The 18,172-nt window shown below is 44.7% G+C and overlaps 1 protein-coding gene across 1 annotated transcript in view; it reads left to right on the forward strand.

The window, feature by feature from the left end:
- Positions 1-6,577, forward strand: part of LOC311238693 (TGF-beta receptor type-1-like) — an 83,793-nt gene extending 77,216 nt beyond the window's left edge. Inside the window, exons 8-9 of the mRNA XM_084326851.1 lie at positions 2,010-2,140; positions 3,621-6,577. Coding sequence (XP_084182977.1) covers positions 2,010-2,140; positions 3,621-3,746 — 257 coding nt within the window. The 3' untranslated portion in view covers positions 3,747-6,577. The remainder of the gene's footprint in view (positions 1-2,009; positions 2,141-3,620) is intronic.
- The last annotated feature ends 11,595 nt before the right edge of the window (positions 6,578-18,172 follow it).

The raw sequence follows: 18,172 nt of genomic DNA on the forward strand, positions 1-18,172 counted from the left end.
ATTTATATATGAGCTCTGTACAAGAATGCTGCAATCCATACCTGGACACGGCATGTTGGATGGATTCAGCCTTGTCTGCCTCGTCCTTGGAAGGTTTTCTTATGTTTGGTCTCGAAATGGCGTTTAGCACTCTCCGTTTAACTTCTAAATGGCGTTTAACTCCTTCTGAGACACAAAACCCCACTCTTCTGTCCACAAGGGCTGTAACGCCTGAACCTTTACTGTAGTTTCCTTAGCTAGCAGCCTGCCATCGCCTGCTGAGCCCTTACTGTAGTTTCCTTAGCTAGCAGCCTGCCATCGTCTGCTGAACCCTTACTGTAGTTTCCTTAGCTAGCAGCCTGCCATCGTCTGCTGAACCTTTACTGTAGTTTCCTTAGCTAGCAGCCTGCCATCGTCTGCTGAACCTTTACTGTCGTTTTCTTAGCTAGCAGCCTGCCATCGTCTGCTGACCTGAACCTTTACTGTATAGTTTTCTTAGCTAGCAGCCTGCCATCGTCTGCTGAGCCCTTACTGTAGTTTCCTTAGCTAGCAGCCTGCCATCGTCTGCTGAATCTTTACTGTAGTTTTCTTAGCTAGCAGCCTGCCATCGTCTGCTGAACCTTTACTGTAGTTTCCTTAGCTAGCAGCCTGCCATCGTCTGCTGAACCTTTACTGTAGTTTCCTTAGCTAGCAGCCTGCCATCGTCTGCTGAACCTTTACTGTTGTTTTCTTAGCTAGCAGCCTGCCATCGCCTGCTGACCTGAACCGTTACTGTATAGTTTTCTTAGCTAGCAGCCTGCCATCGTCTGCTGAACCTTTACTGTATAGTTTTCTTAGCTAGCAGCCTGCCATCGTCTGCTGACCTGCACCTTTACTGTATAGTTTTCTTAGCTAGCAGCCTGCCATCGTCTGCTGAGCCCTTACTGTAGTTTCCTTAGCTAGCAGCCTGCCATCGTCTGCTGAATCTTTACTGTAGTTTTCTTAGCTAGCAGCCTGCCATCGTCTGCTGAACCTTTACTGTAGTTTCCTTAGCTAGCAGCCTGCCATCGTCTGCTGAACCTTTACTGTTGTTTTCTTAGCTAGCAGCCTGCCATCGCCTGCTGACCTGAACCGTTACTGTATAGTTTTCTTAGCTAGCAGCCTGCCATCGTCTGCTGAACCTTTACTGTATAGTTTTCTTAGCTAGCAGCCTGCCATCGTCTGCTGACCTGAACCTTTACTGTATAGTTTTCTTAGCTAGCAGTCTGCCATCGTCTGCTGACCTGAACCTTTACTGTAGTTTTCCTAGCTAGCAGCCTGCCATCAACGGCAGCATTGTTTCCCCGCCACCAGCATTCTGCGAAGACCCGCCCCTACCCTGCCACTGATCAACTCTGTCCCGGATATTTCTTTGGATATAATATATTATCAATCAAACTACCGCAAACGCCAGGCCGTGTGACTGCCAATGGCTGTGAAACAGGTTATTTGGCATTCGGAGGAGAGGGCAACATTTCCCCAAAAGGTTCCCCTCTTACACACTTGCTAGTGTGCCATTGGTTAACCCTTTCACTGCCACACTACAGAAGGGTTCCAGAGCCTGGGAGCTGCCTTGGAGAAGGCTGGACGTGGTGGTGGAGAGAAGGCAGGCTAGTGTTATAATGTCCTGATGATGTAATTTCATCAGTAATGTCCTGGGAAATGATGCCACAAGAGAGAACTAAGTGGTGGAAGAGTGCCCCCCAGTGGAGGCAGAGTGAATTACCACTGAAACAAATCTCTCTCCACTCATCTCTTCTCTCTTATCCTCTCTCCTCTTTCCTCTCATCTCCTCTCTCTCCCCTCATCTCCTATTTTCTCTCCTCTCCCCTCTCCGCTCCTTTCCTCTCCTCTCCTATCCTCTCCCCTCTTTCCTCTCCTCTCTCCTCTCCTCTCCTCTCCTCTCCTCTCCTCCCCTCTTTTCTCCTCTCCTCTCCTCTCCTCTCCTCTCCTCTCCTCTCCTCTCCTCTCCTCTCCTCTCCTCTCCTCTCCTCTCTTAATAATTATCTCAGGTATTCATGAAGACTACCAGCTTCCTTACTATGACCTGGTTCCATCTGACCCGTCTGTGGAGGAGATGAGGAAGGTGGTCTGTGAACAGAAACTACGAGCGAACATCCCTAACCGCTGGCAGAGCTGTGAGGTACACACACACACACACACACACACAAGGACTACAGCCCCCTCAGCATCAACGGGGCACCGGTTGAGAGAGTGAACAATTTCAAGTACCTCGGAGCCCACATATCCGAGGACTTGACATGGACCACACACATTGACAGTGTTGTGAAGAAGGCACGACAACGCCTCTACTTCCTCAGGCGCCTAAGGAAGTTCCAAGTCAGTCAGAAGATCCTTAGGAACTTCTACTCATGTACAATAGAGAGCATCCTGACCGGCAACATCACCTCCTGGTTTGGGAATAGCACTGCACAAGACCGTAGCAGACTACAAAGAGTGACACGTTCAGCCGAACGCACAATTGGAGGGGGGCTTCCCACCCTCCAGAACATTTACAACAAGCGGTGCAAGGGGAAGGCTAAGAGAATTATTAAGGACTCGAGCCACCCGAACAACTGCCTCTTTGAACTGCTGCGGTCAGGCAAGCGATACCGGAGTCTTAAGGCGAGCACAGAAAGACTCAGAAGAAGCTTCTATCCCCAGGCCATCAGGCTGCTAAACGAACAATAAACACTATGCAACAACCATCAAATGCACACAGCACACACACCCACACGCACACACTCACTCAAACAAACAACACACTGCAGCACCCACTCTCCACACTTTAGATCACACAAACACACTTTACACTTTATATTTATTGATAAAGGATTTGCACTACAACTCGTACACCTACTGTGAATTGTACCTAAATTGCACCTTGTCCCATTTCTGCCTTGCACTATATAGTATTGTATATTAGTACACTGCACAGTATTGTATATTGTATGGTAACTACGTCTATTCTGCATCGAACATTGTACATATGTCTAAACTGAACACTGTGACCTCATTTTTTTACTTCTAATTTTACTATGTTATTTTATTTCATACTTATCTTGTCTTGCACAGTCTCTGGAGCGTAACAGTAAGAAGCATTTTGTATAAAAGTATTCTGTACTTCTGTATGACAAATATTAAAGAAACTTGAAACTTACACACACACACACACACACACACACACACATCCCTAACCACTGGCAGAGCTGTGAGGTACACACACACACACACACACACACACACACACACACACACACACACACACACACACACACACACACACACACACACACACACACACACACACATCCCCAACCGCTGGCAGAGCTGTGAGGTACACACACACACACACACACACACACACACACACACACACACACACACACACACACACACACACACACACACCCCTAACCGCTGGCAGAGCTGTGAGGTAGACTATTGATACATGGATACATGTGACAGGTGGAGATCTATACTGAGATCTCCTCCCAGAATGCAAGATGAAAAGACTGCTAAAAGAATGAATTTGTATACACATTATATCATAATGGAAATGCAGACCCAAATTACAGTAAACATATTGAATTGATTCAGCTTCCCTCCCTCTGCCTCTCCAGGTGCTGCGTGTGATGGCTAAGATCATGAGGGAGTGCTGGTATGCCAACGGAGCCGCCCGGCTCACCGCGCTGCGCATCAAGAAGTCTCTGTCGCAGCTCAGTCAACAGGAGGGCATTAAGATGTAGAGGGGGGGCTGCTCTCTTCTCCTCTCCTCTCTTTTCCTCTCCTTTCTTCTCTTCTCCTCTCCTCTCTTCTCTCCTTTCTTCTCCTCTCTTCTCCTCTCCTCAGCTCTTTTCCCCTCTCATCTTCTCTCTTCTCCTCACCTCTATTCTCTTCCCCTCTCTTCTCCTCCCCTCTCCTCTCCTATACTCTCTCTTCACCTCTCCTCTCTTCTCTTCCCCTCTCTTCTCCTCTTCTCACTTATCCTCTCCTCCTATACTCTCGCCTCTCTCCTCTTCTCCTCTCTTCTCCTCTCCACTCTTCCCCTCTCCTCTCCTCTTCTCTCTTCTCTCTTCTCCTCCCATCTCCTCTCCTATACCCTCTCTTCTCCTCTCCTCTCTTCCCCTCTCTTCTCTCTTCTCCTCTCTTCTCTTCCCCTCTTCTCCTCTCTTCTCCTCTCCACTCTTCCCCTCCTCTCTTCTCCTCTTCTCTCTTCTCCTCCCCTATCCTCTCTTCCCCTCTCCAGAGAGAGGGAGAGAGGGAGAGGGATGTGAATAGATTCTAGATGTTCTCCGTTGACATCTCAGTTACAAAGAACAGGGAGGGGAAGAACGCTGGACGACAACGCCCGCATTATTCTAGACGGACTCTTGAAACGGCAAGGAATCTTTACCATCGACTGATATAGAGAGACCGAGACGGAACGAAGGAAAGACAGAAAGAGAGGAGGAATACCTCATCCCTCTGTCCCAACGGTAGAACCCGTAAAGAGACAGAGAATTTCTCTCTTTTCTTTTTTAAAAGTACGTTTGAAGACCGACTGTCACACTGGCTCTGCTCAGAGAATTCACAAGTTGGAACTTTTTATGGTCTCAGCATTAGAACTTTTTATGCACTCTGACGGTGGAACTGTACGTGGACTCTGTCGACGGTGGAACTCGTGGAGGTTGGACTCTCTTATTTCAGCTGGGAAAGACTCCTGACTCCAGCCACCGGACAGCAAACATGGTTGTATTTTTGCTTGTAAACTTTGGCCGTGGCTGCTACGTTCACTCTCTCTACCAGCCCCAGTCCAGCAGGCGCCGACAACTTCTATTTAGAGGATTCTACATCGGAATCCAGCAGCTCCTGTGGTCACAGGATAAGCAGGTTCCTTTCTCATCCATGACCTGTGGTCAGAGACAGAAGCAAAGAGCAAGTAGAGAGGAAGCAGAGAGGAAGTTACCTTTCAGCCATCTTGATCTTTACCAGCACCCAGTTAAAAGCAAGAGTGTTGCAACAGTGAGCTACTGTAAACACACTATGCCTTCTGCATCTGCAAATCCATTGCTGTCAGTGTAGACGCACGGCAGGTGTGTTCAACCCATCAAAAAGTTCAGATCTTTCCTTCCTGGTGACCGCTGAATGAAAGCAGTTGGTTGTGGTTGAGACACAGCCCAGCTCAGCGCCCTGGAAGACAGGCAGCCGCTGAAAGGCATTTCCCAGGCGGTTGAAAGACGGGGCACGTCTACTGGGTCTTAGACCTGTTTCCTGCTTCCTGCGCTCGGCTTCACGGTGCGGACGGCGCTCTCTGTCTCTGTGAACGTTGTCTCGTAGTTATGGCGGTCGGAACGGCTCTGTGATCGGAGTGCGCATTCTGTCACCGTAGCGACGCCAAACGTTTCAGCGCAGTCTGTGCAGTGCCGCCCCTCATCCGCGCGTCTGCCGCGTGGACCACGCCGACTGCAAGAAGCATGAAACAGGTTTCTAGTCTGGCTGTTGATTCATCTACGGTGTAACATGGATTTACCATCGACAGATGCATATAAGACAAAATAATAACTGTCTGCTTTAGATTAGATGATTAGATGTTAAACCATGTTAACGTTGACAACAGCAAAAATACCAACTTTAGCTCACTGTTCCAATACTTCTAGGCCATTGACTGTAGGCCACATCAATGCAGACACCTCCTTCACTGTGAGAGAAGTCACGCTAAGTTCAGTCCACCAGGAAATTCACAACCGCTTTTAAATCCCTCCTCCAGTGACCTCATTCAGACTGTTGAGCTTCTCTGAAAGCAAGGACAAGGGGTGAGGTTATGGTGATGATCTCCAGTCAGAATGAGGTTATGGTGATGATCTCCAGTCAGAATGAGGTTATGATGATGATCTCCAGTCAGAATGAGGTTATGATGATGATCTCCAGTCAGAATGAGGTTATGGTGATGATCTCCAGTCAGAATGAGGTTATGGTGATGATCTCCAGTCAGAATGAGGTTATGGTGAGGTTATGATGATGATCTCCAGTCAGAATGAGGTTATGGTGATGATCTCAGGTGGAATCAGTGGCGAGGAATCAGTAGTAGGGCTGGGCGATATGGCCTAAAAATAAAATCTCAGATTTTTTTTTAAATAATCCGATTCCCGATTTTAATAGTTTTTTTTTCTCTTGAAAACTAGAAACGCCAACGAAATCATTCAAATAACCTTTGTTTTTATTTGACACAAAACCTAACTTTCACCAATCTTCACTTAAAAAAATATATTATATATTATATATATATATATATTAGGGCTGTCAAAGTTAATGCTTTAACTTTGGAGATACATTTTAATTATTTAAAGCGTTTTCTGCATTGACTCATGCACCTTTTTGAAAATCATCTGACATGAAGATGGAACACATTTTTGTTGTTAATATGATTTATATTACTGGTAGTTCATACAGTCTAATCTAAATATACTTTATTTGTGTTGATTCTACATTAATTCCATGATTTTACTCAAGTAAATATCTGTTACAAGCTTCGGTCTTACGTAAGTAGAAAAATGCCATTTTTAATCTAGATTAATTACAGATATTTCTTTTTGTATCTATTGACAGCACTCATATATATATATATATATATATATATATATATATATATATATATATATAAAAGGTTACTCTTGATCAAACAGTGCAATAACTTGCTTTTTCACCAAACTTCACTTAAAACAAATAAAATGTGCCTCTTGATCATCAAACAAGAATGAATAATAAAGTGCAAATCTAACTTTCACCAAACATCACTTTTTGTAAAATAAAAGGTGACAATTTTTAATTATAATTTTTTTTTTATCGATTTAAATTTTTCGAAATCGTCCTAAATCATTCATTCGAATTAATCGATACAATCGATTAATCGCCCAGCCCTAATCAGTAGATACTCTTACTTTGCCTGTAAACCAAGGATTTACTTGCAAAGCTTGTTTGGATTTCTTTCTAATTGTTTATGTCAGAGATGAGTTGATGATGTTCTCTGATCCCACCAGAGAGTTGTGTTCCTGTTCTAACTGCACCTAGCGTGGCTCCTCACGTCAGATACCTCTCCTGTCTCCTCATGCTGTCTCCTCCTATCACAGAGAGCAGAGACCAGTGTCTTATCAACGTGGCTGTGGCTTCCCAGAGTGCAACAGGACACTCAACAACAACATCTGAGGCAGTGAATGGGATGGGGATTGGCAGATGAGGCAAAATGTAAATCAGTGGCCTACAAGGAACAACGTTTACTGGATAATGTAAATCAGTAAGGAGTGGACCAACGTTTACTGGATAATGAAAATCAGTGGCCTACAAGGAACAACGTTTACTGGATAATGTAAATCAGTAAGGACCAACGTTTACTGGATAATGTAAATCAGTGGCCTACAAGGAACAACGTTTACTGGATAATGTAAATCAGTAAGGACCAACGTTTACTGGATAATGTAAATCAGTGGCCTACAAGGATCAAAGCTTACTGGATAATGTAAATCAGTAAGGACCAACGTTTACTGGATAATGTAAATCAGTGGCCTACAAGGAACAACGTTTACTGGATAATGTAAATCAGTGGCCTAATTTCCCTCGGGGTGAATAAAGTATTTTTATTCTATTCTATTCTATTCTACAAGGACCAAAGCTTACTGGATAATGTAAATCAGTGGCCTACAAGGACCAAAGCTTACTGAGAAATGCTGTCAGGTAAACTATAGTTGTTGGTAAAAGTGTCCACCTACTGTACACTAATCTCTAAGTCAAGCGGATAAAGACTTAGAGGCAGCGTTCTGTCATCAAACCCTGCCATGTTATGCTCCATTCAATAAATCAGAAATAGTCTTAAAAAAGGCTGCTATATTGTTAGGGTTAGGGCATATTGCTCTACAGTATATTGCACACTGATTGTCATTTTCATTTAATTTCAAACCTTTATTTCAAGTCGTAAGACACTGAGGTTACCCTCATTTACAGCGACGATGAGCTGACAAAACAAGACACAGTTTATCAGCAATTTAATACATATTGACAAAATAGATAAGAATAAACAATAGAAAATCAGCTAAGACAGCTACAAGTCCACACAGTGGTCTGAGATCATACCTTTAAAATGCAGCAAGAGAAGGAAGAACCTTCAGCTTCAGAGTCAGTCGGAGGGCATTCCAGACCTCCAGTCATTCGGACAAATCTCTAATATCGGTACGAAGGACTGGGTTTAGTGTAGAATTCCTATCCAGACCCTGTGAGATCAGTCAGATGGACGGAGGTCAAAGGTCACGCCTCTTGTCTCAGTTGCTAATGTCTGTCCCTGCCAATGGAAGCATGGCCCGCCTCCACAGTGTTGTCCACCCTGTCACCACTGTTACACTCAGGTTTTCACCAGCAGGGACGACCGGTGACCTTTTTTATACCTAAGTACGTCACAGTGGCGTACTCTCCGATTGGCTACCGATGCTGTGAGACATACGGGGGTCGTCGTCCACGGTAACCTCTCTGCTGGACTCCAGAGGCGACGGACGGGATCCTGTCTCTTCGCGGATTTTCGTTGCTACTGGTGAATACTCTGTGTTCCGTGCCCCTGGTGAATACTCGGTGTTCCGTGCCCTTGGGAGCCGCAGCCACATTCACATGGGTTCACATCCCAACGGGCGCGTCATCATTATGCATTTGACCGAAATACCTTTTCTTTACAGATTCATAGTTTTTATACTGTAAACAGAGCCTCACGCAGCCTTGTTAAATATGCAGTGATATATGCAATATTTTATTAAGTGTCCTATGTGTATATATGTTTGTATAGGTGTATATATGGCTGTATTCGTGTGCGTCCCTGTGCTTTGTGTGTGTACATCGCAGGCATAGAACTACACACTTAGAACTGATTGATATCTATACCTCTAATATGGAAAGTCATTCCTTTGTATTTGATGGAAGTGTGTGTGAGTGTGTGTGTGTGTGTGTGTGTGTGTGTGTGTGTGTGTGTGTGTGTGTGTGTGTGTGTGTGTGTGTGAGAGAGTGAGAGTGTGTGTGTGTGTAGGAGGAAGCCTTATATGACGTGATTCTCTGTTGATGTAGGATGTGTGTCCTGCAGGGTCATTATCTCCAGGGAGCAGGAAGCCCCTCAGCTCCTGTTTAAAGCTGGGTTCACACTGCAAGCCTTAGTGCTCAATTCTCATTTATTGCTCAGATCTGTTCACATTATTTTTTAAATGTGGCCAATATCAGATTCCAGTGTGAACTGGTCACGCTCCTCTCGTGTCTCGAATTCCTGAGACTTCACAATTCTGCGCTGGTGGGAGTCACTCTGTGAATACAGACATGAGGTGATACCTCTGTACAAGAAAAAGCATTTGCGAATGCAGGTCAGTTCAGGAGCGTGACCAGTTCACACTGGAATCTGATATCGGTCACATAAAAATAAAATATTTTATAATAATAATAATGTGAAACAGCCAAACAAAAGAAATCTTGGATCTGAGCAATAAATCAGAATTGAGCACTAAGGCTTGCCGTGTGAACGCAGCCTAAGATCATTCTGTAGTGGCCATTGTTCCGTTTAATTTAACGGCGGACGTTCATGTGGCTGCTATGACTCTAGCTTCCTCCAGGAGTCCCATCGCGCAACAAAGAAAGCATTCTTCTTCTGTGGTCACAGGCAGCCTGCTGTCATAGATATATATAAAGACTAGATGACTCACCCCCGCTGCTGGCCAACGGAGACTGACGTTGCCACATGGTGGCCATCTTGCTACAGGGTAGCAAGCCCACTCATAACATGAATGTCTATAGTGCATGTACTATTGAAATAACCATAGCTTGCAACATTTTCAACCGTTTGGTTTGTTAAAGACGTCAGAAATGTAGTTATCATACTGCATACTTATAATGGACTTTCATATGAAAATCATTTTTTTTTATAAAAATTCTTCCAACCAAGAATCATAGCCACATTAATAACGTTTGTAATAAACCAAACCGTTTGTAAATCCGTCAAGATTTCAGCAAGTTAAGAGTACTTTTGTTTGTGCAGATCACTCACCTTAAAGCAGTAGTTAACTGTAGCAAGATGGCCACCGGTGAACTACGTGGGAGACTCCGCCTTGCGCCATCTAGTCTTTATATGGTCACAGGCAGCCTGCTGTAATGCTACGGGCCTCAGGGGACTACAGGCCTCAGGGGATACAGGCCTCAGGGGCTACAGGCCTCAGGGGACTACAGGCCTCAGGGGACTACAGGCCTCAGGGGATACAGGCCTCAGGGGCTACAGGCCTCAGGGGACTACAGGCCTCAGGGGCTACAGGCCTCAGGGGCTACAGGCCTCAGGGGACTACAGGCCTCAGGAGCTACAGGCCTCAGGGGACTACAGGCCTCAGGGGCTACAGGCCTCAGGGGACTACAGGCCTCAGGGGCTACAGGCCTCAGGGGACTACAGGCCTCAGGGGCTACAGGCCTCAGGGGCTACATGCCTCAGGGGACTACAGGCCTCACGGGCTACAGGCCTCAGGGGACTACAGGCCCCAGGGGCTACAGGCCTCTGGACTACGGGCCTCAGGGGACTACAGGCCTCAGGGGACTACAGGCCTCAGGGGCTACAGGCCTCAGGGGACTACGGGCCTCAGGGGACTACAGGCCTCAGGGGCTACAGGCCTCAGGGGACTACAGGCCTCAGGGGCTACAGGCCTCAGGGGCTACAGGCCTCAGGGGACTACAGGCCTCAGGGGCTACAGGCCTCAGGGGGCTACAGGCCTCAGGGGAATACAGGCCTCAGGGGGCTACAGGCCTCAGGGGCTACAGGCCTCAGGGGACTACAGGCCTCACGGGCTACAGGCCTCAGGGGCTACAGGCCTCAGGGGACTACAGGCCTCAGGGGCTACATGCCTCAGGGGACTACAGGCCTCAGGGGGCTACAGGCCTCAGGGGAATACAGGCCTCAGGGGACTACAGGCCTCAGGGGCTACATGCCTCAGGGGACTACAGGCCTCAGGGGGCTACAGGCCTCAGGGGAATACAGGCCTCAGGGGACTACAGGCCTCAGGGGACTACAGGCCTCAGGGGCTACATGCCTCAGGGGACTACAGGCCTCAGGGGCTACAGGCCTTGTCTGCGTTCAGTGACCGGGGAACATCTGCTGAGACCCACAGAGGCCCTTCTGCTCACAGATACACTGCATGCGCTAAAGACTGAAGTCGTGCATTTGATCATTCTTGCTGCTAACTAGACAGACTCACTCTAGTGGCCTCTCAGTGTCGTCTCGGTGTCTTCATGTGACGGAACAGAGACGGGCAGGTTTAGACAACATATCATCTGCTGGAGGCTTTTAATCCAAAGCACCTCACAGCACTGTGAGTGGATCCATTTATAGTATGGATGATGCCAGCGGGAATTGAACCCCCGGCCCTGGCAGTGTTAGTGCCATGCTCTACCCACTGAGCTACACAGGGAGTCGAACCTCTCACCCTGGCTGTGTTGTATTAGTGCCATGCTCTACCCACTGAGCTACACAGGGAGTGGAACCCCTCACCCTGGCTGTGTTAGTGCCATGCTCTACACAGGGAGTGGAACCCCTCACCCTGGCTGCGTTAGTGCCATGCTCTACACAGGGAGTGGAACCCCTCACCCTGGCTGTGTTAGTGCCATGCTCTACACAGGGAGTGGAACCCCTCACCCTGGCTGTGTTAGTGCCATGCTCTACACAGGGAGTCGAACCCCTCACCCTGGCTGTGTTAGTGCCATGCTCTACACAGGGAGTGGAACCCCTCACCCTGGCTGTGTTAGTGCCATGCTCTACACAGGGAGTCGAACCCCTCACCCTGGCTGTGTTAGTGCCATGCTCTACACAGGGAGTGGAACCCCTCACCCTGGCTGCGTTAGTGCCATGCTCTACACAGGGAGTGGAACCCCTCACCCTGGCTGCGTTAGTGCCATGCTCTACCCACTGAGCTATACTGGGTACTTATTTTAAAGTTGTTAGGCTGAACTAGCTTCATTATATTGTACAAACGGACATTTTGAGTCTTAAAGGTGTATAAAGCAAATTAAATCACAGTGTGCTTCTTAGCTTCGTCATGCTGTCGTGTTACTGCCTTGGGTGCCCAGATCCACCTCATAGGAATGCGGTTATTCAGGTTGTTTTCATTTTTGAAGATTTTAGTTCATTTTAGTTGTTTTTTTGTAACCAGCTCCCATTCATTTCTAATGGAGATTTGTGTACTTATTGATAATCGTGTTACAATGATCATTCCAATGGAACTTATTGATCATCGTGACATATCTCGTCCTGTGGTCCGACCACTCCCTGGAGAGACGTGATGATGGTAGTTACGGGCGGAGTTTAAAAGTTGATTTTTTTTGTTCCATTGGTCGGCTGAGGGAGGGAGAGAGAGGAGGGAGAACGTTGCTGCTATCAGAACCAAAATCATTCCTGGTTATGAATCTGAGACGGTGGATATCTTAGAGACTATGGAATATATAACGGAATTTCAATGAATATAAACATCTGACTAGGATGCTGTTCTCCAACTTGAAGTATCTTTCTCTTTTGTTTGCTCCTCTCCTGTTACCTTCAGTTCTGTTGTTTTAAGGTTAAAGATTTCTGCGTGTTCTAAGCTACTACAGGGACATATAGGTTATAGATCGTATAGCTACCGCTCTGCGTCCTACTGAAACACATCCTTACGCCAGTATAATACTGAATAAAATCTCCACATGCACCTTTATACACCTATTCGCCTGGCCACACCCCCATCCGCTCCTCTACATAAGCAGGGGTGTGGCCATACTATCAGCTCCTTCCTTACTTTCACCACGGCGAGTGTCTGTGTACACCACTCGAGTTTAGTGTAAAGTGTTTGAAGATTGGAGCTGTTAGACATTATTTCTTTATTTTTCTCACAAGTTTAGAGAAAAGGCTAAGCTATAATGTCTTCATCGGAGGGTTTGAGCGCTGGCAACATCACCCTTCACCAGCGATTCTCTATTGCCGCCTCTGCCGTGCGTGGGGGTGTGGCCAGGCGAATAGGTGTATAAAGGTGCATGTGGAGATTTTATTCAGTATTATACTGGCGTAAGGATGTGTTTCAGTAGGACGCAGAGCGGTAGCTATACTCATATAACTATGGTTATAGATATAACCGTACGTTATATCAGAGATATTTCAAATGGAGACTAACCAAGTCCTTCTCACTTCCTGTAATGCGTCACGTGAGCTACACGAGACGCGCCATTGGCTGACTGCCCCGCCCACAGCAGCACAGGCTCCATTCACCCCAATGAGAGATGTAGAGGTTTTGGCTGAATGTGGCTATTTTCCTTCCTTTACCATAGACATCGAGGTTAATATTGGACCTGCTCTTACAAGTTGAAGGTGTTCTGGACATTTTGACACTATACGTTTTTCTGACCTGTAGATCCGGAGAAAACAAATCTGTTTGAAACGTATCCTGCAGTTTCAGTGTTAACGATAGCGCCAGACGGAAACTGTTCCACTTTCATCACATCGCCGCTGCTTTTTATGTGTCATTTATTAGATCATCTTTGGTTATATGAAAAAGCTATTGGTTCATTTTCATGGCATTAAACCTCTGCATGTTCTAAGCTACTACAGGGACATTAAGACGATGGGAAAAGGCCTCTGATTACGTCAGGTTTATTGTTCCCAATGTCCGCGTAAAATTCAAATCTCTTCTCTGTCTCATGTCAGAGTAGATTTGTTTCAGTCGCTATCACGTTATGCCAGTTCAAGGGTTTGGAGTCCATTCACTTTCAATTGATTCAATTCAAGAAGTCGATTTTATTCCAAATTCAAATACTGCAAAGCCTTTGGCTCAAGAGGCTCCTCCCATCCCAACTATCAACAGGCTCCTCCCATCCCAACTGTCAAGAGGCTCCTCCCATCCCAACCATCAAACAAATAATTGAGAATGAATGCTCGATCATTAAGAGATTCTGCTTCCGTTTTGAATTGATTGAATTGAAAATGAACGCGACACCAAACCAACACAATACCACATAAAATAACTTTCAGCACTTATCTTCATCAGCTGCCTCTGAATGAGAGGACGTGAGGACGTGTTGACGGCTGGCTTGGCTTGTACGCTAGAGGGTGATATTCATAATATTTATTTAAAATCCTTGTTTATATAACGTTGAAAAGGGAAGGAGACATGACTAACGTGGAAAAGCATATTTAAGGCAAATTCTGTTGGGCACCCGAGCTCCACATATTTCCATAGTTGCCTTGTAGCTACCAAGCGACCGTCACTCAAGCTGTTTGACCAAACAGTGGGTTTGTGTGAGTGATTCGACCCCAGGATACCATTCTGATGGTACTGACCAATGATAATATTTGTCCATTGGTTTGTCTCTTATTGATTTACCTCAGTGTATATAGGATTCTTTTTATATATCCTGTCGTTTTTTGACATCCGAAAACATGATGATGACGTTTTTTGTATCATGTTTGTGGTGCTTGTGGTACATGTACTATATGTGGAGGTAAAACATGTAGGGAGACGACCGACAGCCCTGACCAACACCTTAATGATGAGCTCTTATTTAAGAGTTTCTGACCTTTTAAAGAATGTTTGCCCTCGTCTGTTGCTTCCTCCCCGGGTCTGTTCAAACCACCGACTGCGCCTGGCGTCTCTTCTCAGTAGCCTCCTGCCTCAGCAGCAAGTAAAGAGGCCTGCTGTCTGGCTCCTCTCTGGTGCTCCTGTGAGGGCGGGAGGTGCTGCTGTGTGTACATAATAACACCTGGTGGTGTACAGAGGAATATCTTGTCTCTTCTGTTACATTTGAACCGCTTCAAATATCAACTCATCGCCTGAAAACAGAAAACCCTTCTCTACACAGTATTTCTACTTGGGCATTCCCCTACCATGGTTAAAATGTGTGCATTAACTTTTCTAAAGTGTTGGAAGAGATTGATTTCTTTTCAAAGGATATTGAAAGGAGATTTATTATGATTTTTATTATTTCAATTTTATTGTATAAACGTAGTTTTTCTTTGTGAATAAATATATACCCATTTCTGTATCTGTTGTGTCTGATGTGAGTTTGTTCTGGGTAACAGGATTAGACAAGATTATCCTAATCTAATCCAGCATCTTCACATCCCACTCATATATCATTCTATACATTAATAAACAAACACATATACATAATGTAGACGTATAACATAGCTGTATTGGCCAGGCACTCTGTACTGATGTCAAAGTCCAGTATTGTCCAATCAGTATCACGTATCTCCAGATAGGAGCTGAACTTGTGACGTTAACAAAATGCCTTGGGTCATCTGAGCAACTCCAGATTTTACATCTTGATGACATCACAGGTCCTGGTCTTAGCTCTCCGGTTTCACTGTTACATTACGTTCAGATACAACACTAAGATAAATATTGTCCTGCTTTATTGTTGTCCGTTTGATGGATACTAACAAGGCTGGCGTGAACACACGCTAGTGCATTTGGTCTCAACAGCATTTGTGGCATTCATTATTTTATATATTGGAATTAAACCCACCATAATTTGTTGCAAAATGACATCAACAATGTCTGGTGGAAGATATTGGAAGTGTAACAAGTGTTAAAAAAAAGGTGATCAATCTTATGGGAACGGTTTGTTCAAAAGGAAATTATATTTATTATATTGATTTGAATGGTAATATATTCATATGAGGTATTTTGTAAGTATTTTGTTCATAATTTATATACTATCAGTAGATGTGGTGCCTTTGTCTTAAAGGAAAAAAGATACATTATTTCAGTATATATGTACACATTGTCTTAAAGGAGCATATGATTTGAATACGCCAGACAAATTTCAATCATACTAGGAGGGGGTGTTCAATACCCCATTGCCGTGGAGACAGGCTTATCATTTAACTTATACATTATAGATACTAAGTCACTGTACTTTAAATAAAAAATTCCATACAAAATATTGCCAACAAGAAAAATGCTATTTATTTGGGGCTTGGAAATAAATCTAAACGGTCAACTTGTTGTAAATTTAACACATTTGTTTGTTCTGTCCTCAGGTGGCGACTTTTTGGGTAACTATTAAAAGCCAGTATTACAGTTTTGCTAAACATGTGCCCATGTGTGTTCTTGTTTAACACTTTAACTGCCGAAGGTTAAATTCATGATATACCATCCCTTGCCAGCTCTATTTGTCTATGGAGAAGTTCCCCTTCTTTGCAGGGCTATAACTTTTTTAATTCTATTGCTAGATTGCCATTATTAGGGCCCATTCAATGTCCTATATGTATTGTTCAGGGTGTATGAACGTTAAACTTTTTCATTCACATATTCATACTAAAATATGATCTAAAGTATAAGTATGTTTTCATCTCTTTCTGCAGCTTTCTCCAGAACGTGATTTATAGCCCCAAATGCATTATATTGATGATCAAATACAGTTTGGTAGCGATCGGTGCCAGATGAAAAATTTCAAATGGACGTGCTTCTAGAAGTTTCTACGTATCATCTGATGATGGGCGGGGGATCGTTTATAATTCCGTGGGCAACGTTATACCATTCATCTAATGTGGGTCAAATGTTCATCATAGCAGTTAGTGTCGAACACGGTAATACTACACGCTAAAACTCACCCCAGTCTCCGCGGGCCGTTGGGCGATCAGCGTGGGGTAGACAGTTTTCCATTATGGGATGTCGAAATACCCGGTCCATTTCCAGGTTGTATAATAGTATATACGTCCAAATAACGTTGTTTATTGAGTTAGGGCGAGCGATCTATTATCGAGTGTTTCAAGATGGAGTCGCGGGAGCTATAGAGAGTGGCCGGAAGTAATATGGGTGATCAGCACTTCATCCACATGACTTCCTGTTTGGCGCTTCTGCCGATCGGCCACCAGATGGCGCTCTTGAACCGCTAGAGGGTTGAGAGGAGGCCAGCACTGTGTCTCAGGGCTGCAGAGGAAAAATATGATTTCGATCACAGATTTTAGAAATATTGATATTAAAGACGAGTTAGGGCGTCCTCGGCAACTTTAGCATGGCTAGGAAAGACGCCTAAACACGTTTTCGGCACTTAAAGTGTTAACTGTTTCTTTCGTTCTATGGTGTTTGTATTGTTAATTCAGCAGTTTAATAGTAAAGACAGTCACAGTGAAGGCAGCTCCCAAATTCGTTCAAAAACTTTATTTACAATCCAACCTTGCTCGTTCAACATTCCTACAGAAACCAGTCATAGCGTTAGCCGCATGCTAACGTTGGTTTTACGGATAGTAATGTGCTAATGTTGAAAAACCTTTCCCCCAGAAGTACCTAGAGAAGACAAACAAAAAAGCTAACTATTTTGAGATGTCTCTCTCTCTGTTGGGCAAAATAGATAGATGCCCAGGCTCAACATTCATCTGTACCGCTATAGCATGGGTTCACATCCCAATGATCCCATATTATTATTACAACTATTTTTCCTCCTATGAATATTTACTTTACACATTTCTATCATACAATGTACAGCCAAAACCAAACGTAGCGATGCGCTACTGGCCAACATATTTGAACAAAAGTCACACACAAGTCTGAGTCCCTTCCATCCCAGTTACCATAGCAACGTCTGTGTCTGAACAATGGGTACCATAGCAATGTCTGTGTCTGAACCAGTTACCATAGCAACGTCTGTGCGTCTGAACAATGGGTACCATAGTTTGACACATTCCGACACTTGGGTCCGGAACGATCTCTCCGTCAGTCCGTCTGACATCACCATGGTAACAGTTTCCATGCCGACCAAAGGCACTCATAGTAATATAGACATCTTTAGAGTATAAAGGCCCAGTCCACTGACCCTAGGTCTGCCAAGACACAGAGGATTCCTTAAAGGTGCCATAAGATAAGATATTCCTTTATTGATATTGATAACATTCAGCCACTAGATGTCCCACTAGACTAGAGCACCAGCATGCCATTCCAAATTTCATGTGGAAATGGTAAGTAGGGAGGGGATACATGCACACAACATGTAAACAACATACATTTTGGTCCTGTAAAACAATTACATGATAAATTCTTTAATTAATAATTTTTGGGGGGAAAGCAATACTTTTATTCCGCACGTTTTTATAAGCTGTGGATGTATTATTTAAAAAACATTACTCTAAAAATAATAACTAAACATGTTATCTATAGCACCTTTAAAATGGATGTGA

The sequence above is a fragment of the Notolepis coatsorum genome (assembly GCF_963971535.1).
Source record: "Notolepis coatsorum genome assembly, chromosome: 13".
Lineage (NCBI taxonomy): Eukaryota > Metazoa > Chordata > Actinopteri > Aulopiformes > Paralepididae > Notolepis > Notolepis coatsorum.